We start from the raw sequence: 22,123 nt of genomic DNA on the forward strand, positions 1-22,123 counted from the left end.
ACTTGAGATAGTGTCCAAATTAGGGCTTGGGATATAGAAGGCTTACAAAAATGCAACAGCATTCTCAGACTAAATTCTCTGATTTTTGTACTTTGCTGCTTGTTTCCAAGTGAAAATAAAGCAGAATGAAGTAAATGAAAGCCAAACCAAAAATAATTTTTTTTTGCCTTGTGATCAACTAATTAGTACCTACAAAGTGTTGAAATGAGGGGATGCTAGTCAGTGGTATACATGTTGTTATTGCTTTGGTTTTATTTATTTTATGATCTTCCTTTGTTTTCATATTTATTTCTTAGTTTGCTGGGAATTATGTGAATTAAGGATCTCTTTAATGTAGCATACAATTTTCATTATTGGGCTTAATAACTTAAAAGGAACAGTCCTGGACACTGTTGCAAATGCTTTGTCTTGGAACTTGGGAACTCTTCAGGCTATGGATCAGTGGTCACAGGGTAGTCTCTTCAGTCACTTAAGCAAGCAAGCAAAAAAAATAAATAAATAAAAATAAAAAAAGGAAACAGAACAAAGCCCTAAACCCTGAACGTTTGTTGGAAATATGATGTTGCAATGGTAAGTTCAGAGATGAAGATTGATTTAGTTTTTAGGAGACCACGTGGAATTAGTGTAATGGTGATATAATTGAGGATATGTGTTTAACAAGTTGACTTTGATTGTTAAATTACTGTGTGGTTTCCGATTTTTTCTTGTAAGATACCATCAGAAGTGGGTACACACTAATTAAATATTCTCAGAAATTCTTTCCTTCTCCATTCAGCTTTATAGGAAGAAAAGAAGGGTTCCTTTTAAGCCAAGTGAGAGTAAATTGGTCATATCTTCTACATCATATTCCTCTGTCATCTGTCTGTTTATGGGACTATGTGATCCAGGTGATGGAGTCTTTTTGTATGTTTCACTAAAAGAAAATTATAGCAGAAATATTTTAGTGTTTGAAATTGTTCTTTGAAACCATTTTTAAGGGCAAAAATTGATAGAACGTATTTCTAGTAATTTAGTTTCAAAATCCTGTGATTCAAAACTGGAAAGGATTTATAAAAATCAGCAGACGTTGAATGTTTGGGAAGTCTCCGATATGGCTGTTTGGATTTTCATTCAACCTTGGATTTAAGTTGAGGAGGTTGTGTTAGGAATTTGAAACATCATGTTGGATTAGGATGAGGAACTTAAAAGCATCACTTTAATTTTTCTCTGATCCTCTTATCTGTTAGTAATATGCATAAGGATATTCTGAGCTTTATTTTATATGTAATAATCTTAGACAAATTTACCAGACTCTGGGCTCTGTAAATGTGAATGTCTGATAAATGAGGTTAGGTCAAAGGAGCAACTTAAAAATTCTGATGTTTTGACCCACATTTTTGAAACATAAGTGAGGCTCTCATCTTCTCTTCTCTTTTCCTGCCTTTTCTCTGTCCCACTTCAGCAGTTTATGTAAATCTCTCTCCTAAGGTGGTAGCAGGCTGGCCTATCTTTGGATGAGTTGTTTGTTTTTTTTCCCTCTGATGTGTTACTTATCACTGAAAGTCTCCAGATGCTTTTTGCTCTTAATAGTAAAGGATTGTCTTTTAAAAAAAAGTATAGTTTGACACTTGTATAGCTTTAAAATAGTATAAATGATGGATCAATGATATGTTTATTAAAACCCTTAAAATAAGATTTAATTGTTTGAAATTTTTTTATGAAATGATATCAATTATGATCATTTGGGATGACTACTCTGATCATGTATAATGTTCTGAGAATGCTTTTGATTACTAAAAACATTCAGCTTCTGGTCTTTTATTTCTATAATTTTTTTCTTTTTACCACCACACCTATCGAGATCTGCAGACAGTTTTCAAACACATTATTGTCACATGGTCCCGTCGTGTTTGTATTACATTGTTCAGTATAGTTGCTCAGTTGTGTCCGGCTCTGCGACCCCATGAACCGCAGCATGCCAGGTTGGATGATTGTAAATGAGCATCCAATAAATGCTTCCCGCTTACTTTTTCCTTAGATGATTTTTCTAGTTAAAAGGTGGGTGTAAATTTTAGTGAAGCAGGGTATAAACTTTGTCATTTACCTTTTTGGAAGTGAACTATTTAAAAAGGCTAATGATGGATCCAGTCACTTCTGTTCTTGCTTCTTGGAGCTGTAGGTGCTTTGGAAATTGTCAACTCCTTCACTTTTTTTCTTGACGGCAGAGGGCAGCAGACTTCTAAATGATAGGGGTCTCTATCCTTTGATTCTTCCCTGTTGCCTCTTAACAGCTTGAACTTGTAGCAGAGTTCACCTGAAATATCGGTAGGTAGAGTCACCTTATAAAGTTTCTATAGCCTTCATTCTCTTTTACTCAGGTGAAATACATGCCAATATGGAGATAGAACTTGCTTAGTCAGTACACAGATAAGAATGACTAGATCAGAGTTTTTGAGCCTTCCCTGGTGGCTCAGATGGTAAAGAATCTGCCTACAATGATGGAGACCCAGGTGATACCTGGGTCAGGAAGATGCTATGGAAAAGGGAATGGCTACCCACTCCAGTATTCTTGCCTGGAGAATTCCATGGGCAGAGGAGCCTGGTGGGCTACAGTTCATGTGGTTGCTAAGAGTTGGACATGACTGAGCAGCTAGCACTTTTTTAATATATATGTTAAAGTCACTGGTAATTTTCCATTAAATGCTTTTCTAAAATTTATTTTGATGGAAAATATATCAGTGTGAAGTTGATATTGTAGAAAACAATGATGTGATTTCCCAGATGTCTTTTCATCATTTAAATTTTTGAAATAGTTTTCAGACACTCGATCAAATTTATTTGGTTAAAATGTTTTAGGTGATCAAGTAAACGTCTTTAATTGACTATTGTATTCACAGAAAATTTATGTGGATTAAATTTTCACAGCTGATAATTTTGCTCTCCAGGCAATGAATCGCTCCCTGGCTAATGTGATTCTTGGAGGCTATGGTACCACTTCAACAGCTGGTGGAAAACCCATGGAAATTTCTGGCACGCATACAGAAATCAACCTTGACAATGCAATTGACATGATTCGAGAAGCTAATAGCATTATTATTACTCCAGGTAAAAAACCAAAACCCGAAAGCAAACAACCTATAATCACTTAAAAATAATTTCTTGTAATAGGAAAAATCAAGTTGGAACTTACTCATTTTTGAAAATATAATGGAAATTGAGAAACAACCCTGTGATTACTAAGTGAATAGTACTGAGAATTCTTGGCTTAGATTAATCGTTTGGGAACAATATAGAGATTTTATAAATTGAGGTAGTGGATTCTACCTGTGTTTTTCTGTGATTCAGTATAAAATATTTAAATCATCTTTGAGTCTTGGTTATTTTTTTTTCTCATTGATAAATTTTGGGCTTATGTCAGGATTAGATAGTATATGAAAGTGTTCAACTCACTCGTTAGACTCAGTAAACGTTGGTAAATGTTAATATCTTTCTTTCTAAAAGTAAATATTTTAAAAAAATCATTGAAAATCATGTGATTTCCAACAAGATGAGGTAACAAGTCCAGTAGAAAGGACTTGGTCTAGAAGTCGTAGCACCTTACTTCTGTTTTTCATTTTGCCTCTAGTAATTGACATGTGGCCCAAGTCAGTTTGTCTCCCCAAGCTTCAATTTCCCAATTTCCTGAGGCTTAGCCCAGTACTTCTTTACTCATCAAAGAATGCCATTGCATTTATTACAGGCAGTACATTGATTTCAGATTAGGATTTTAACTCTATCATGCTATCATAGAAGTTTTCTGTAAAGAAAATCAATTGATTTTGTCATGTGGGTAGTTTGTTGGTTGACTATGTACTAAGATGTAAATAACAAACATTAGCAGAACTGAAGCTTCAGGTGACAGTCTTCTCAAGTGGGGGCAGCATTATTTTTCTCTGGGCCTTTGAAACACATGGATTTGGGGATTTGGCTTCTCGAAGATGGGGCTGCCGTTGTCGGCTCGCGTGTGGGGGAGCAGGTAAACCAGATATGCTCTAAGCCTCGGCCCTTCCTGCAGCATGGTTTTTCCCAGCCAGAGTGCGTTGGTGTTACCTGTTGAGAAAGACTGTCCTTGGGTGTGAAAGTGGAGAGTAAAGGACATACTCTCTTCCCTTTAGGCATTTTCCATCTAGTGGAGAAGTCAGATCAGTAAATAATGCAAGATGGGTTATGATAAGGGCTACACTGGACAATGTAGGCATGTCTTTCTATCACGGGGAACCTAAGGATTGTTGGGAAGTCAGGATTTGTGTTGGACCCCAGGGGGTGAATGGTATTGGGGTGGGGGAGGTAGGGGGAATACCTTGAGCAGAGATCGGTCTTTGAAAAAATGAGGGTAGGAAAGTGGGGATAGATATGAGATTGACTGGAAAGGGTGGAGGGACAGAACACAGGGGTTGAAGGAGAGGGGAAATGATTGATGTCTTTGGTCATACTTGGAAGAACATCAGAACTATGGAGCACTTTTTTTTTTTTTGGCTGAGGGGGAAAATCTCAAGTTCTTATTTGGAAACATTAAGTTTGCAGTGGAGCTGGGACAGTGGACAGGCTGAACCAGAGCTCAGTGTTGGGGGGAGCCTGGAGGCAGATTGGGAGCTGTCAGGCAGTTGTTGGGGCTTCCCTGGTGTCTCAGACAGGAAAGAATCTGCCTGCAATGCAGGAGACCCGGGTTCTATCCCTGGGTCGAGAAGATCCCCTAGAGAAGGGCATGGCTACCTGCTCCAGTATTCTTGGCTGGAGAATTCCATGGTCAGAGGAACCTGGCGGGCTATAGTCAATGGGGTCGCAAACAGTTGGACCTGACTGAGCCACTTAATATTTTTTTTACTTTCAGGAGGTTGTTGAAGCTGTGGGATGGGCTGAGGTTTTCCAGGGACAGAGTGAGGTACAAAGGTAAAGCCCTGAGGAAAGTCAGGCTTTAAGGGCGGGAGTACAGAAGGAAAAGATCTGTTTAAGGAAATCGAGGAAGAATAGTGCAAAGTTAGGAGGGTTATTAAGGGACGGCATTGATCTTAAAGCCAAATAGGGTGACAGTTTGAATACATTTGTGAGCGTGGGTGAGAGCGGTACACCGTGCGTGTGTGTGTGTGTGTGTGTGTGTGATGTGGGAGGGAGTGCCCAGCACTGTTAGACACTGTAGGACTGACGAGGGACCATGAGATTTTGAATTTGAAATTTAGGCTAATATTTTTTAAAGTCCATGTTGTCAGTTTTTTTGTTTTCACTTCCAGTCCTGTTAACTGATTGCCCTTTTTGGCATAAAAATTGTAGAGAGAAACTGTAGTTCATGCAATTTGAAATAAAACCGCATTCTTCTGTATTCTCAATGCTCCTGTAGGCTACGGTCTCTGTGCAGCCAAAGCTCAGTACCCCATTGCTGATTTGGTGAAGATGCTCTCTGAACAAGGCAAAAAAGTCAGGTAAGTGCTTGCCAGACATGCGTGAAAGGAAAGGAGGAGAGATGACTTCCTTTCAGGTGACCGTTTCTTCAAGTGGGGTTTTACCTGTGATACTAGGTAGAGGAGGTTGTGAAAGACCCTGTTCTAGCCTTAGTCTAACTTCCTGGTTTTCTCTGTCTCTGATAGCATCCAACTGCAGTATAGTCTCATTTTAGAAAAGGAAATTCTTATGGTACTACATTCCAGGATATTTGTCGATAGGGAAAAATGGAAACCTGGTTTCTCTGTAGTTTGACTTGGGGAAGGAGGTCATCAAGGCATCTGAGTCCCATCAAACCGTGTCTTTTGGGTTTCTGTTGTTCACACAGAAGGAAAACATCTCAAACAGGGGGTCTCCAAAAGGATGTGAGCCCGAGTGGTGAACCTGTGACTGGTTAACAGTTGATGGATTTAGCTCTCACACTCCGGCTAGAAAAGACTGCAGAAAACTTTCTTTTTCTGTGTATGAGATAGATAATAAAGCCATCCACTTTTTGAACTGTGAATTAGAACAGCTCCTGTTGCTGCTGTGTGCTGCTTGGGCCCTGGACTCTGTTCTTGGCTGGATGGTTATTAAGCAGAATGTGAAGTCAAGGACTGTATTTCTAGATTATTCCCCCTGACCTTGGATAAAGGGTTTGTGGTATGTGAAAATGGGGTCAGGGTAGTGAACCCTTGCAGTACTTTATGTCTGTCCTCTGTACCTTTGGGTCGGCCTTCTGGAACTCTGCTCTCGGGAGGCAGTGAAGGGGCCGGCTGTAGTTGCCCATGGGAGCATAGCGTGTCGTGTGGGGAGACTGGTTCACTAGCAGTTTCACTAACATGGAAGTCAGAGCAAGAGGATAACTCTATTGTTAAATAAGATTGGTTCGTTTACCAAGATGTCATTGCATATTGACAAAACTATTGATGTCTGTTAATAAAATTCCTTTGACATGTCAATCTTAGACTTTTGCCTGGAGGACGATGATAAGAAAATAAGCCAAACAGAGTGCCTAGAATTAGTCAGACTATCTGTGCAGACTAGACGCAGAGTCCAAATCTTTAGCCCGAATGTCGCTGCTATTAATGGCAGAAGAGACTTAGGTGACAAAATCAAAGGGATATCTAAAAAGTTTTAACGTCAGCTGCATCTTCTTTCTTTCTTCCCACCCTTTTTCCCTTCTCTCAATCTTTTTCTCACTCTCCACCTTCCTGTGATCTGTAGTGAGCCTGTGCTTTATAAATACACAGAATCAGAATACTATTTTACGATAGGTCCAGCATTGCTGTCGCCTAGATGGCTTCCATGTTTAGTAAAGTCTAAGATGGATTGATAAAGATGAGAAAAGGCATCATCTTTGTTTTCTAATTTTCACATGAGAGGTCTCATTTTGGTAGCTTATCCTTCTTTTCTAGAGGGTATTAAATGGGGCTTCCCTTTTAGTTGTAATTTTTGCCACTTAAAGCATTTGCAGACCTATAAGTGGAAAGGGTGTGTTACAGAATCTTTTATGATTTTCCTAAAAAGAATTTTTTCTCTTTATTTGATCCACATGTGAAAAAGTATATAATGTATTAGTAATGCCTCCTATCACCGCATAAATGTTTAGGAGATGAGTGGCAATCATAATAAAACAGAAAGATGGCTTTCATGTCTTAGTTATTCTTAGGGAAAGGAATGATTAATTCGACATAACCTCTCTTGTTACCTACTGGTCAGCCCAGGTTGTGGGTGCAAGGATGGGAAGCTTGACAGAAGGCAGGATGTGAAAGGTAAGGAATTAAGAGAGATGGGGGAAAAAATCAGGGATAAAGAAACGGGATGAACCCTGTGAAGTCGCTCAGTCGTGTCCAACTCTTTGCGACCTCATGGACTGTAGCCTAATAGGCTCCTCAGTCCATGGAATTTGCCAGGCAAGAGTACTGGGGTGGGTTGCCATTTCCTTCTCCAGGGCATCTTCCCAACCCAGGAATCGAACCTGGGTCTCCCGCACTACAGGCAGACGCTTTACCATCTGAGCCACCAGGGAAGCCCAAAGGAAAGGGATAAGACAAAGGAAATTTTAGCTTCTGACCTGATTAAAATTTGAATTTTATCCATGAAGATATAATGTAAAGTGCTGTTTCAGGAGGATTTTGGTCACACTGCATTGAAAAAGTAACTATTTGACTTAAGATTTCTGGCAGTTATTTAATTAAACATGTATGAATAGTTTCTTAGTCATATTTTTTTTTTAATTGAAATAATTTTGGGACTTGCCAGGCAGTCCAGTGGTTAGGAATCTGCGCTTCCACTACAGGGTACTCTGATTTGATCCTTGGTTGGGGAGCTAATCCTGCAAGCCACAAGGCGCAGCCCCCCGCAAGAAGTAATTTTGTGACCAGAACATCAGGCTTTTCATGAGAGCTTTTAATCGTTTTGTATAGTCACTGATTTTTAAGATAATTTGTTAATAGTAAATGCTAATAATATATTATGTGAATGATATTACTTGTCAGCCTAATTTCTACTTTAAGTTAGGAAGAGTTAGCCACTCATATTGATTGCTCTGTTTCATATTAAAGATGAAATTATATATTAATATGTTCAATTTTTTTCCTTTTTTACTATAATGAATTTTCAACATGGGCTTTATAGTAAGTTATGCAAGTCTCACATTTGTATTAAATGGAAGAGAGCTATTCTTGCTAACATGGCAGTAGATTATCATATTTTTCCTTTTTAGCTTCCATGGGAATTTTTTTTTTTTTTAATTTTAAAGGGAATCGTGGCAACTTTGTTGATTCTGCTTTATGTGCGTCATCATCTTTCTGTAGCAGAAATGCAGATTTTCTTTACGAAGTTAGGTGCTGGCTTTTTCTTAAGAGGCACATGTCTGTTTGAACAAGAGATGGCTGCAGCGGTTACCTCGTCTTTTAATGAAATAAATCTGTATTTACAGTTTGCAGTAATTTGGTCCTTTCATCACTCTGAGGAGCTCCCACGGTGTTCATTGAGCACAGCTGCTGGGCCTCTGCTGTTAGTAGATCTTTGTGCCTCAGGACCCCGGCATGCCTCGCATCCAGATGTGGTGACATATTCTCACACATTCCTCATGGAAATGTGCCAGTGTGGACATACGATTGTCATCAATTAGTTATGCCCAAGTGGTGCCAAGAAAAATCGCATCTGTCATACAGTCTGTCTGGGTTCATGGCCTATGATTGATTTAGAGACACTCCTATTTTCCTTTACTTTGACCATAGTCATAACATGCTCACAGAGAGCTGAGGTTATATAATGAAGCGCATGACATTTCATGAAAAGAGCTCATTTCAGAATGTCCTGGAAGTTCACTGGCTTAGCAGTCTTTACTGGCCAGGATATTGTTGCTTCCTGAGCACCCAGAATACCTAACTTATGCTTGATCTCTGAAAGCATTTTATTGTAAAAATCTTACAATACAAGGGCACAGACATTTTTTTCTCTTCATTTCCCAATCTTTGGATCAATACAAACTTTTCATTGTAAAACTGAGGTAGTGTTTCCAACAAATAATCCTTAGAAAAACATATTTTTTTTCTTTTTGCAATTAATTAATCACTGCTTGATTTTCTTTGTGTAAAGCATTATCGCTTTAAAATTTGTCAACTTCTTTGATTGGCCAATTGATGTTACATATAGCTTTCCTGTTAATGTTCAACTCTGTCTATTAATAATTTGCTGATAAAAATTTATTTCTAGGTACTGAGAATACAAGAATGCAGAAGCTCATTTCCCACTCTCAAAAGTTTATAGACAGAGAACAAATCGATCAACAAATGAACGAGTGAATGAATTCCATTTAATGTACTAATATGCTAAGAAAAATGGAGTAGGAGGAGGGTAGGAAGACAAAGGACAAGAGTAGATAGCTGTCAAGGGAATATTTTGAACCTTTTATTCTACTCATAACATGAAACGTTTTTGCAGGTTTTAAATAGTAAATATTTAATTATTTTTTTCATCTTCTGTCTAAACATATCTAGCTGCCAGTGGTATTTGCAGTTTAATAGTGTTTTACAGTCTTGTGTGACATGACTATAAGTTTAAATGTATGTTATTTTTGCTAGGAAATCTTTTCTCTGAAGATACTTGAAGATGAAATATTTTGTTGATCTAACTGGATTTTCCCATTTTTCATGGATTAAATGCAGTCCAAATAAACAGAGTTCAGCTATCTTGGATTTGTTATATTTTGGGGTACAGGAAAATCTAGGACATGCAGATTTGTTAAGTAATAAAGGGATGTGCTTCTGAAGAGAATAGCAACGGTTAGGCCAGATAAAAAGATCCAGTGTAGCAGTTGAGGAAGGAATTTGATTATTTTTTATGAGTTTCTTGCCAGCTTTGCATTACTTTCCTATTAGCCATGATTATTCATGTCAGTGACCATTTCCTGTACAAATAATTACATAGTACTTGCTGCCAGGCACTGTTGTAGGTTCTGAGAATACATCAGCGAATACAAAGATCAAAATTCCTGACCCATGTGGAGTGGACATTTAAAGAGAACTTAGTTAATAGGTGTGAAGATATTCTGAATTGACACTTATAACCCTACTGTGTTTTCAGTTCAGTCACTAGTTGAAATGATGAAGAACAGCAGGAGCATTGATCATTATATCAGAGTTTCCACTGGCACTCTTTGGTGATGAATTAGCCAGTACTTCTGGTTTTCTGAAAGAATATACTGTGTTTCTTTGCACTGAGCCTGCCTTCTTATAAAACATGGTGACAGGAGGATGGGTGATGGGAATTATTTGTGTAATTAGTCAAATGAGTGAAACTTTTGGTAGAAGAGAGGAAAACCAGTCTGTGTGCATTCACTTACATCTCTGGTCAACCTGTTGTATAAAATTTCCAGAAATCCCTCAGATCAAAGCTGTCTGTTGTGCTCCTAGAAAAGGGCCACCATCCTTCCAGACTCTTGACTGTTGATCAGATTGCCTCTGACTGTGTGCTGTCCACAGAATATTGATATAGTGGAAAAAACAGAAGACTATGTTAAAGGCTGTGATTTAGGTGCTTTATAAAGCCTCTCCCAGCCATGCTGTTCTAGGACTCATTCCTTGGAAATGATGATCACAGGCATTCCAATGGTCAAGGGGAGAAACTTCTCACTATTGATGGAAACCAGTGCCTCTGACCATCAGAGTGATGTTTGGCTTCTAGGTCTACTATTAATTATTATAAACTCTTTGAGCTGATTTTTGTCAATGAGGTTCATGTAAACATGGCAGTGGAGAAGTAAGTAGCAGCCCTCTTGTCATTTCATGTTCAAATTCTTCAGTATCTTATTAATAATTTCCATTTCATGCTACTTACTAGCCATTGCATTTCAAGAGTCATTCAGCATCATTACAATTATTCAGTCAGAAAGAAGAAATTATGTGTCATTTTCACTACATCTCTCCAATGTGCAAGCATATATATTCTAGAACTTCAGCTGCAAATAGAATTTCAGTTTTCCCCCTGATATCATTCTTCATAGTCTTAGTGGTTATTTTGAGATAAAAACCGTGTCAGTAGTCATACAACTGCTGTTCTTGACTGCACTGGATTTGGTTCAGTGAAGGAAAAGGCAGATTTGGGCACAATTTATAATAATCTCCTTGGAGTGGAAAAGGAAGTGTTGGGACAGGTTCTGCACTGACATTCACACCAGTCATCTGACCTGGTCCTGTTTAGATGACTTCTTGTTTTTTTGGGTGGCCCCAGTGTCACGGGCCACCTATACACGTGGAACATGTGACCGTAGTGTCCTGTCAAACATTTCTTCACTCATACTCATGGAACAGGTTCTGCTGTTCTGTATTAGAAAAACTGCCCCCGAGACATTCTTGTAAGCCCTTTAACATTCATTATTTTTTCCTGAAGGAGGGGAGGCCATAGATGAATACCAGATTCAGATCAGAGTTCAGCCTTTATTCACCTTCAAAAAAAAGAGAAAAGTACGTAGTGTTCTCCAATTCTGGCACTTGGAAAATTCGAGGAAATTAGAATTTTCTTTTTCATTCAGAATTGTATGAGTGGGTTTATCTGAACCATTGCTTCTGAAAAGGACTCACAGTTTTAAAAAGTTGGGTTTCTATCCTTTTGCCTAAGAAGACTTGCCCAAATGCTGATTCCACAACCTTTCTTGGTAATCAGTTTTTGTGGATGACAGCTGCATTACCGGGCAGGTTTTTTTTTCTCTTTGTTTCCATGCTTCTCTTCTGATGGATAGACTAACCCCACACAGCTGGTCCCAGCCTTTTCACCAGGAAGAATACTGTGTGTGACATTTAGTCTGCTTTGTATTTTATAAGATTTTGCTTTCAAATGCATTTACTAAAATTATTTCTTTTAAGAAAATAAGTTTTCCTTGTGCTTTTAATAAGTGACCTGTAGCTGTCAATCAGAAGTTCTGTTCAGAATGTGATAAACCAAAGAACCCTGTCTTTCCAGATCCTGTCATATTTTTCAAAGGTGCAGTGCACATTTAATTAAAAAAATATTGAAAATAGTACCAAATCTTTTTATTACCTCCATGAACCTTCCTCAGAATTGAGCATTGCCACATGCAAACATCAAATGCAAAGGTTCTTCGGGCGTACCTCCTAGCAGGGATTCTATTACATCTGTAGTGAAATTCTCAGTCTGTTTTGTGACAGAACACAGTGTACATGTAATTGCTGTTACTCTAAATAAAAGCATCCTGCCTTAGGAAGCATTGTATTAGAGAGACTTTAAAGTCTATTTTAACTCTTAAAGTTTTATTGATTTATAGATATTTATGGCTAAAAGCAGGCTTTTTATTTTCCCTTTGTTATATCTTTTCTCGAGTTAATTTGTCAGCCACCTAGGAGCCGAGAATGATATATTTAGGAAAATTGTGCAGTGATGTTATTGGGAAGGCAGAATTTCAAAATGCTGTCAGCATACATTGTCCTGTGTAAAGTTCAATTTTAAAATATGAAACAGTAAAAGAAAGGATATTAACCCTTTGACATCTTGGGTATGAGAATAAATTTTGCATAGTGTCTCACAAAACATATAACCAAATAGTTGAAGGTTGTAAAAAGATTTTTTTAAAATCTGGAGATTCTTTTCACTATTTGTAATAAGCGGCTGCAAAATGGAGAAAACACACTAAATACTTTAGAACAGGGCCCAGTTGTCTCTGTAGTTTCTTTGTCTTAGTACTGAGTTGGGATACTTGGCTCTTCATCATGTTTATTGCTAAACTAAATCTGGATATTTCCATAATGCAAGCAGGGAAATGTAGTTTATTTGAACGTTGCGGTAGGATCCATGTAGTGAATGGTTTATACTCTGTAAAAGTCAGCAACTGTTGTGATACACTGTGGTCAGGGCGTATTGTCCCCATGGCCCTTGATCATGGGAACTCATGTTGTTCCCTTTAGCACATGTGATGTCTGAACTCTAATTAGAAGTTGCAGAAAGACTCTAAGAATGGGACTTATATCATTGTGTGTTACTTTGGCCACCTGATGCAGAGAGCTCACTCTTTGGAAAAGACTCTGATGCTGGGAAAGATTGAAGGTGAAAGGAGAAGGGGCCTGCAAAGGATGAGATGGTTAGATAGCATCACCAACTCAGTGGACAAGAATTTGAGCAAACTCTGGGAGATAGTGAAGGACAGGAAAGCCTGGTGACTGACAATAGCAACAATTATAAAAAAGGCTTAAAATTCATAGCTTTTTAAAATTGCTCTTTTACTAATTTTACCCATTTCACATGGAATTTATGAATGACTTCTATATGTACTTTTATCTGTTTTTATTCTTTCTTGGTTGATTAAAAGACTCTGAAGATGAGTTGTTTCATTTGAGTGTATTGTTTCACTGTTTCAGAACTGTGCCTGGGTCAGTTTTTAACTGGTGATGGAGGCCTTAGTTTTTATTATATAATGTTACACAAAAGACTTTATTGTTTTTATGCTTGAGAGAGGAAAATAGCAAAAAGTGTTTAATTTTTTCTTAAATTATCTTCAAGATAATTGAGAAGATTACCTTGACTTGTCGGTGACATTTGTTGTATCTTTCAGTTAAGGAAACAGTACTTTTCTTCCTTAATAGTATCTATAGAAGAGTTAAATGTGGCTTTTGGAAATTTGACTCTATTACAGTAACTTGAATATTAGCTATGATCAAGTGATCAACAAGTCCAGTGGTCACAATTATTGACCTCAGTCTATATAGATTATATAATTTCTCTAGCTTTTGCATGTAGTTGCAAGTACAAAGAATTTGTGGCTTTTATTGGACCATATTGATATTTATTGGGATTTCAAGGTAAAAAGTAGAAAAACAGCTTAGAAAATGCTGACTACAAATCAACATTTGTTTTAATGTGACAATATGCCTTTCTTTTTATGTAAATGATAATTGAAAATGTGCATTTATTTGAACAATACAGATGAGCATTTATATCACAAAAATATGTTTCAATGGGGTATTATAATTGCAGGTTACATTCATTAAGGGCTTATGTGTGCCAGGCATTGGTCTAAAGTACTTTGTATAAAATGCTCTTTACCTGAACTGTCTCCCTTAAATGTCACAGGAATCCTCTGAAAGGCTTTATTATCACTCCTATTGTACACAGGAGGAAAGGGAGGCACACAGAGGTAAATGGTCTGAATGCTTTGAACCCAGGAGTGGCACCCTAGAGCTTTTAGCTGCTACTCTTTACTGAATCTCTGAAATCTTTTTCTCAAAAGAGATAGCGAGTTTGCACTTTATTGAATTAGTGCACTTTATTGGGCACACTATGTTCCTTAAAACCCTTTCCTCCCCTCCCTACATCCCTCCCTACATCCCTCCCATCCTTACTTCCCTCTGTTTATTTGAGTTGCTCTATTAGAGTGCCAGGTACTTTGGGAACTGATAAATAAGACACAGTCCCTGTTCTCACGTTGCTCCCAGTTTGGAAAGCACAGTCATCAGCCAGTTCCTATAATGCAGTGCTTTGTAAGGAGAAGGAGTGTGAAGAGTGAGTTCTGGGAGCCTGGAAGATTTTCCTGTGATCTCATTTTAGGAGTTATTCCTCTTCTGTAAAATTAGGTTATGGACAGGGACAGCTGATCCTGTTTTGTTAATAAGCAAGTGTACAATCAAGATAATTTTTGCGGTTTAAAGGGAAGAACCAAAAGGCTGGTAGGCTTTGCGTTTCTGAATTCTGGATGTTCTTCGTGTGATGATGGAACATTGATGAACTTTAGCCATCAGTTCCTGGAAATTGCTGGTCATGGGCAACCAATGTCTGATATAATTAGCTTTAATCCATACTTTGAAGATTAGCCAGTTGCATGGGCCAGAATTATTATAAATTCACATTGACTCATCAACGTGCTCATATATATTCCTGCAAATTTAGTGTGTTCTGTCATTTTTCTCAAAACATTGGCATTCTCTCGTAATGGCCTTGCGTGTGTTTCTTTCCAACTTTAGAGTCTAAAAATTTAGTATAATAAATTGTTATACAAACAGATATAAAGTGAGCTGTCCTTTGGGATATTCAGCATAACATGCTGGTTAGCTATTTACCCCTCACAACTAGCTCAGCAGAAACGTCGTCTTTATGCAGTCTGCAGCTAATCAAATATTACAATAATAACAAATACATTTGGAGGTCTTTAACTTCTAATTTGGTCTAAGACACCTCGGTTAAAATATGAAGATGATAGCCAGATGGATTAAAGATAAGTAAAGGCAGTATTAAAAGCAAACAAGTAAATTAAAATTTTATAAAATCACTGGAATCAGGGAGGGATGCAGAAGTAAATCACAAAATACAAAAGTAAATCACAAAGTGTATATTGACTTATTCAGCTAAAATGGAATCCCTAGTTCATGGAATTTTAGGACTGGAAAGGGAGTTTGGGGTAAGCTGAGGAATGACCCCCAAAGAAACTCACCTCTGAATACCCCACACTTGTGAATATGTTACCTTATATGGCAAAAGGAACTTTGTAGATTCAGTGATGATTTTGAGATGGAGAGATGATTCTGAATTATTTGTTTGGGCCCATGTAATCACTAGGGTCCTTATGAAAGAGAGGAAGAGGGCCAGTGTCAGAAAAGGGGACGTGACAATGGAAGTAGAAGTCAGTGATGCACCCCCACCCAGGGAAAGGGGGCAGCCTCCAGAAGCCAGGAAAAGGGCAAGGCATGGATGGATTTTCTCCTCGAGGTTCTCAGAGAAGTACAGTCCTGCCAACACCTTGGTTTTAGCACAGGGGTGCTGATTTTGGATGTCAGGCCTCTGTAATTGATGCGTATTCTTTTAAGCTACTCAATTTGTGGTTATTTGTTATATCAGTAATAGGACACTAATACGGACCTTATATGTCCTATAGCACAGTGACTCTTAGTCTTTCTTGAGCCTCACCAGGGCTTCCCTGCTAGCTCAGCTGGTAAAGTATCTGCCTGCAATGCAGGAGACCCCAGTTTGATTCCTGGGTTGGAAAGTTCCCCTGGAGAAGGGATAGGCTACCCACTCCAGTATTCTTGGGCTTCCCTGGTGGCTCAGATGGTAAAGAATCCATCTGCAATGCAGGAGACCTGAGTTGGGAAGATCCCCTGGAGGAGGGCATGGCTACCCACTCCAGTATTCTTACCTGGAGAATCTCCATGGACAGAGGAGCCTGGCGGGCTGCAGTCCACGGGGTCACAGAGTTGGACATGATCAAGTACAAGCCTCACCAGTCAGGTTTTGGGAGCGGGGTGCAACAGGAGGCACTTGTTGATGCTCAGAAGGATTGGGAGATTAGGAGAAATTTTTGATGTCCAAAATTTGCTATGAGGGTCTCAAAAGAGCACAAATTCATTCCAGTTAGTGGCATAGGATGGAGGTAGAGCAGTGTCTTGTAGTTCTGGAAATCCTGTTTTACCAAAGCTGTTGTTCTCTCTTTGTAGTGGTTTTGAGCCTGCCCTCCATGCCCTCCCACCATTAAATAAAGAGCTGTCTCAGCTGCCATAACTGCCCTGACTGTGTCCACTGCTGGCCAACCATCCTTAGCATTTATTTGTGAAATCCTTTTGAATCCATTTTGTAATGAATTAGTGGTTTGAACATCAGCTCTGTTGAGTGAAACCGTCTCTTCCTGATCCACCAGAAAAGAGGCCTGAAACTTCCCCTTACTAGGGAGTTTGTTCTCTTGTGGCTCAGCTGATTAAGAATCCATCTGCAATGTGGGAGACCTGGGTTTGATCCCTGGGTTGGGAAGATCCCCTGGAGAAGGGAAAGGCTACCCACTCTGGTATTCTGGCCTAGAGAATTCCATGGACAGTCCATGGAGTCGCAGAGTCGGACACAACTGAGCGACTTTCACTTCCTAAGTTTTTGACAGAAAGTATTTTTTAAAAAATTTAATTCCAGTTCTTTCTTTTGCATTTGAAGACCATTTTCTTTCTTTCAGTTAAATGAAAATGGGGAGTATTTGGTCAACTTCTGTCTTATTTGGTCTGCTTGAAAATCAGTTTGCCTTTTTTTCTAGCCAGTTGATCTTTTTTCACTTAATGTGGGTTATTTTCTAAGTTGTTAGGTATTTTATGTTTCTCTTGAACTTTATCCAAGTGCCCTGTGATCCTTTTAAGCTGCAACTCCCTAACTAAATCTAGTTATTTAGTTTTATTATGGGATCTAGTCAGTGGTGGAAGATAGAGTACCTTTTACTCATATTTGAAAACAGCCCTGCATTAATTTTGAATGTTGACTTGAAATCACCACAGTTGAAATACAAATTGGCATTGACTTTGAATAAGAGTCAGCTGATTAACAATATAATTTGATATGTCAGCTGCATTACTAAGAACCTCTGTGAAGTGAAATGACCTTTCCAAACTAAAATTTTTGAGTTTAGGATGTAGTCTTTTGGAAATTTTTCTGTTCTGTCATTATTCAAAAATAATGACACGTTAGGGTCCCCAAATTTAACTACAGAATCTCTGCCTTGGTGGGCACCTTCTTTGTGCTTTTAGTTCTTCCACATGCTGTTTGGGCTTCCCTGGTGGCTCAGCGGGTAAAGAATCTGCCTGCAATGTGGGAGACCCCGGTTCGATTCCTGGGTTGGGAAGATCCCCTAGGGAAGGGATAGGCTACCCACTCCAGTATTCTTGGGCTGCCCTGGTGGCTCAGTTGGTAAAGAATCCATCTGCTATGCAGGAGACCTGGGTTCGATCCCTGGGTTGGGAAGGTTCCCTCGAGAAGGAAATGGCTACCCACTCCAGTATTCCACCCTGGAGAATTCCATGGATTATATAGTCCATAGGGTCACAAAGAGTTGGACGTGATTGAGCGACTTTCACTTTTATATGATATTTAGAAGAACATCAAGTTGCAATATTCTAATAGTATCTGTGCATATCAAACAGTACATTAAAATCATAATAATCTACGATTTCAATTTAAATTCTTCTTGACTGAGATTTGGTTTTATAACCTTGGTAATATATATTTTTTAACTATTATAAGGAGCTGTTAGCTGGGGAGAAAAAGAAATATGGACTGTGCCCACTTAACCAGATGCCCATTCAGCAGAGTATCCAGGTGTTCTGTGTCTAAGAACTAGTTATTACTGATCAATTTCAGTGAAGTAGCTCTCAGAGAACATGCTGAAACTCTTTATTTTTTTTTCTGTTGAGCTCTCTTTAAGACCTAGCAAAATCCTGCTTCTCATTCAAGCGTTACTCCTGAGATTGAGTGTGTGCTGATGATTTTTTATCTGAACCAATCTTGATGCAAAATGATGGTTTTATAACGCACTACATTTATCAGTTGGTGTTCTACCGTTATAGGGGAGAGTATTCCCTTCTTCCATTTCTTCCTTTCATTACTGACCTAATCTATTATCAATGTTTTAAAAAAATAAGTTTCTAATAGCTTTATTTTATTATTTTTCGGCCATGCCGAGAGGCATGTGGGATCTTGGTTCCCAACCAGGGGTTGAACCCGTGCCCTCTGCAGTGGAAGTTCAGAGTCTTGCCCACTGGACCACCAGGGAGATCCCTGTTATCAGTCTTGACTCCTGAATTGCCTTTTCCCCCAGAGGGTTATAGTCCATACTAACCTTATTTATTTTGATGTTCAAATTACTTTCTTATTTTTATACACCTTAATGTCATGCATGGCTCATCCATGTCCCTCTCTTATGTGCGTTTACTTTGCTTTGTGCTCTGCCTTCTTTCTCAGTTTTTGTGAGTATTACACAAATTGAATCTTTCCTCTTTTATGAAATTTAAATTCTCTATTCTATGTAAGTGAGCTTTACCTTTTCTGAGTCTGTTATTATCTTTTTTTCTTTCTGCTTCTGTTATTAATTGTGAACCTAAGGGATTATTCATCCCTTCCCATCATTGAAGAAAGGTTTAGAAGTCCTGAATTGAAGACTGTGATGCTTGTTTACAAAATCAGTCACCTCCAAAACTTCATTCATCATGTCTTTTCTTTTCCTACATTCATGCAATCAGCAGGCTTAGGAGTATATTTTGGTTGTTTCAATATACTACATTTTCTCCCATTTTTCATATTAATGCATAGAATATTATTGTTAGAGTATTAAAATAACATTTATCTTCAGATTTGAGGGTTTGTAATATTAACTCCCACTTAATGAACATATACTATAGTGCCTGGAGAAATTTTTTTAAATGTCTTAACCTACTGCTGTTGTGAAAACGTTAAAATTTTAGAGTAGACATCTCATCCCAAGAGTCTGTGTGATATTTTGAAAGTGCCGAATATAGTTTGTATTACTACATGAAGAGTGTGAATATGAGTTGTCAGTATTTTGCCTCATTTCCTTTGTTTTCAGGGTGATTAAAAACTCTCATTTGAAACAGACAGTGATACTAGGATAGAAGTGTCTAGCCAAAAAAAAAGAAAAGACCAGTCTTAACAATCTTGTTTTTAATGAACTTTTAAAAATTTTACTCAAGTATTGAACTGTTACATTTCCCAAAATGATAGAATTTGTGGTTAAAGAATTTAAGCTTTGTGAGATGGTGAGGTTGGGTGACCACAGTCTGGAATAGACTAGTGATTGCCTTAATTTTATTCTCACTAAAATAAAACTAAATAACTCACTGAGGAAAGAGATGATAAGTGCCTTTTAACAGAGTCTTCAATATACACACTACTGTATATAAAATATTATCATATAAAATAGATAACTAATAAGGACTTGCTTTATAGTATAGGGAACCCTACTGAATAATCTGTAATGGTCAACATGGGAAACAAATATGAAAAAGATGAATATATGTATAACTGATTCACTTTGCTAACACAGACTATAAATCAACTATACTCCAGTAAAAATTAAAAAAAAAACCCGAAGTCTTGGATTCTTTTTTCTGTATATTTAGTTTTAATTTGTAAGCGCCTATCTTTAAGTCAATTAAATATAGTTCAGCCAGTCAAAGTAAGTACCATCACACATACATACAAATAATGAAACATTGTCCCACAAACAGAAGGTCAAAGTATAGCCCGAAGATTCCACTTCTGCTCCCAGAGAGAGGCTTCCATGGAGACTGAGAACAGGGCTAACCCTCAGGGAACCGAGTGGCTCATTTCCCCCCAAGGAAGTAAGCCCAGACTGGAATGGAGAGGATTTCCAAACTTGCCATTCCTGTGACAAAAACATAGCTGAAGAGTTGTGCATGCTACCCCACAAAGTTCCAAAGTCCCCAAACGGCCTCAACACAGTTTGGTCGATCCTGAAGTTACTGGATCCTGACATGTCTCGAGTCTTAGATTATTAATAGTCCATTCTATACAGTTCATTCCACCTCCCACCCCTAGTAGTTTTTCAGAACCTACTTCCCAGCATGTAGAGGTGCTGGTAAATGTTTTGCACTATTGCAGGTACTGTCTGTACTGGAACATTTTTTTTCCTCCTATGTCCATGCAAACATTTAAAAAATTAAAAAAAAATATTATTTGAAACTTGCTGTATTCTCAGTTTTTCTCAGAGAATACTGTAATTTGGATTCTTAGAATTCCTTATTTCACCCATTTAAGCAGAGATAAATAGGTCTTTCTCAGACCTTTTCTGCAGGGTTTTATATAACCCTCGACTTGAGGTGGGCTTGTGATAACAGCTGGTTAGTACTCTATAGGAAAATTGAGAGAGCTGATTAGTAAACTTACTAAACATCATATAACTAGCTATCTTGAGCTAATAACAAAAATACCTCTTAAATTGCCTGAACATACTGACTATGTTGTATAGTAGTGAAAAGTACAGAGTTTTGAAGGAGACCTGAGTTTGAATCAAGTTACCTGTTTACTAAAAAAGTTGTCAGGTTGCATAGCACATCTTGAAGAGTCAGCATTAGCGATTATGCCAAAATATTTGCAGGCGACCCCTGTTATTTACATTCTTGCTCTTTCGCTCTTTTTTTAGATATAGGAATGTTATATAGCTCAATTTATTTAACTAAGTCCTAAATTTGAATCAGGTGCTCTGAATTCTAATTTTTGATGGAGATTATTAAAGATGATTTAGGGATAGAATGAAATAATATATAAGAAATTTATAAATTGTATCACAATATAAAAACATGAAGTGTTAATTTCTCCTAAATGAAGTTATTTTTTTCCCCTGTAAAGCTGTTCATTCTTATAGAAAATTTGGATAACATAGTTGGATAACTTTCTCTTTGAAAGTAGGCCTTTAACTTATGTGCATGGCAGTGTTTTTCATGGCAAATGTTTAATTCCAGACTGACTTCAGAAAGATTAAAAAAATATCAGAGTATCATGAGAGAGCATAATACTTATTAAATGTAAGGTGGTATTATTTATTAATGTTGTTGGGAGTTCATTGGACTTAAAGCATATATGGAAGAGTCAGGTTCTAAAGCTACACATATTTTCTTGAGAGCAGTTATAGTTTGTATATACTGAGATCTTGAATCTCCAACCTTACTATTTGTAGATTGATGGTATATCTGGACTGATTCTACTCCTTCTCGCAGAGATCAGATAGTACCAGGAGAACCAGATGTGCCAAGAACAGAGTGTGCAGGTCTGGAGGTGATACTGGGGTCCCTGTACATTTTGGCCCATCAAGTAAGGCCAGCTGTTCACTTGTTTCCTGTCTAGGTTTGGAATTCACCCAGTTGCAGGCCGGATGCCTGGTCAGCTTAATGTGCTGCTGGCTGAGGCTGGGGTGCCATATGATATTGTGTTGGAAATGGATGAGATCAACCATGATTTCCCAGGTAAGTGATGGGGTACTGGTGAAATTCAAGTGTTCTTAATATGAATAAAGCAATGCCAGTCTGAGGACGTAAATTGTGGGATTACTACTGACCTGCTCCCAGAGGAAGAGTAATCTGCTCCTAGTAAGTAAGCAGTTGAAATTAAATCAATGAAAGACGATACTGAAAAATAGTGAGACAGGATCAGTGAGCACCATGAGTAGTCATCTCGCTGCGAGGAGGTCTGAAGGACGGTGGAAGTCTTGGGGGACAGTGCGGTGAAGTGGAGTGCCTTGCAGAGGCTTTAGGAACAGACCTGGTTTTGGAATCCAGGTCCTGACTCTGGTTTGCTTGTGTCGTTGAACTTGGTGCTCAACTTCAGGCTTCTCATTTATAAAATTGTTTCCATTGATGACTTAGTATCTGATTCTTGCCAGTGACTTGAGATTTTA

At 38.1% G+C, this 22,123-nt stretch overlaps 1 protein-coding gene and 1 non-coding gene across 7 annotated transcripts in view; one reads left to right on the forward strand and one right to left on the reverse strand.

Annotated features, from left to right (window-relative positions):
- Positions 1 to 22,123, forward strand: part of NNT (nicotinamide nucleotide transhydrogenase) — an 86,666-nt gene that overhangs the window by 60,431 nt on the left and 4,112 nt on the right. For all 6 annotated transcript variants that reach the window (XM_065905550.1, XM_065905547.1, XM_065905546.1 and 3 more), the window contains exons 18-20: positions 2,925 to 3,084; positions 5,354 to 5,435; positions 21,574 to 21,692. In XM_065905550.1, the coding sequence (XP_065761622.1) occupies positions 2,925 to 3,084; positions 5,354 to 5,435; positions 21,574 to 21,692 (361 nt within the window). The remainder of the gene's footprint in view (positions 1 to 2,924; positions 3,085 to 5,353; positions 5,436 to 21,573; positions 21,693 to 22,123) is intronic.
- TRNAY-GUA (transfer RNA tyrosine (anticodon GUA)) lies at positions 7,394 to 7,465 on the reverse strand. Its single transcript has one exon. It is a non-coding gene; the product is annotated as a tRNA-Tyr (tRNA).

This window comes from Muntiacus reevesi, chromosome 14 (assembly GCF_963930625.1).
Source record: "Muntiacus reevesi chromosome 14, mMunRee1.1, whole genome shotgun sequence".
In the NCBI taxonomy this organism is placed as follows: Eukaryota; Metazoa; Chordata; class Mammalia; order Artiodactyla; family Cervidae; genus Muntiacus; species Muntiacus reevesi.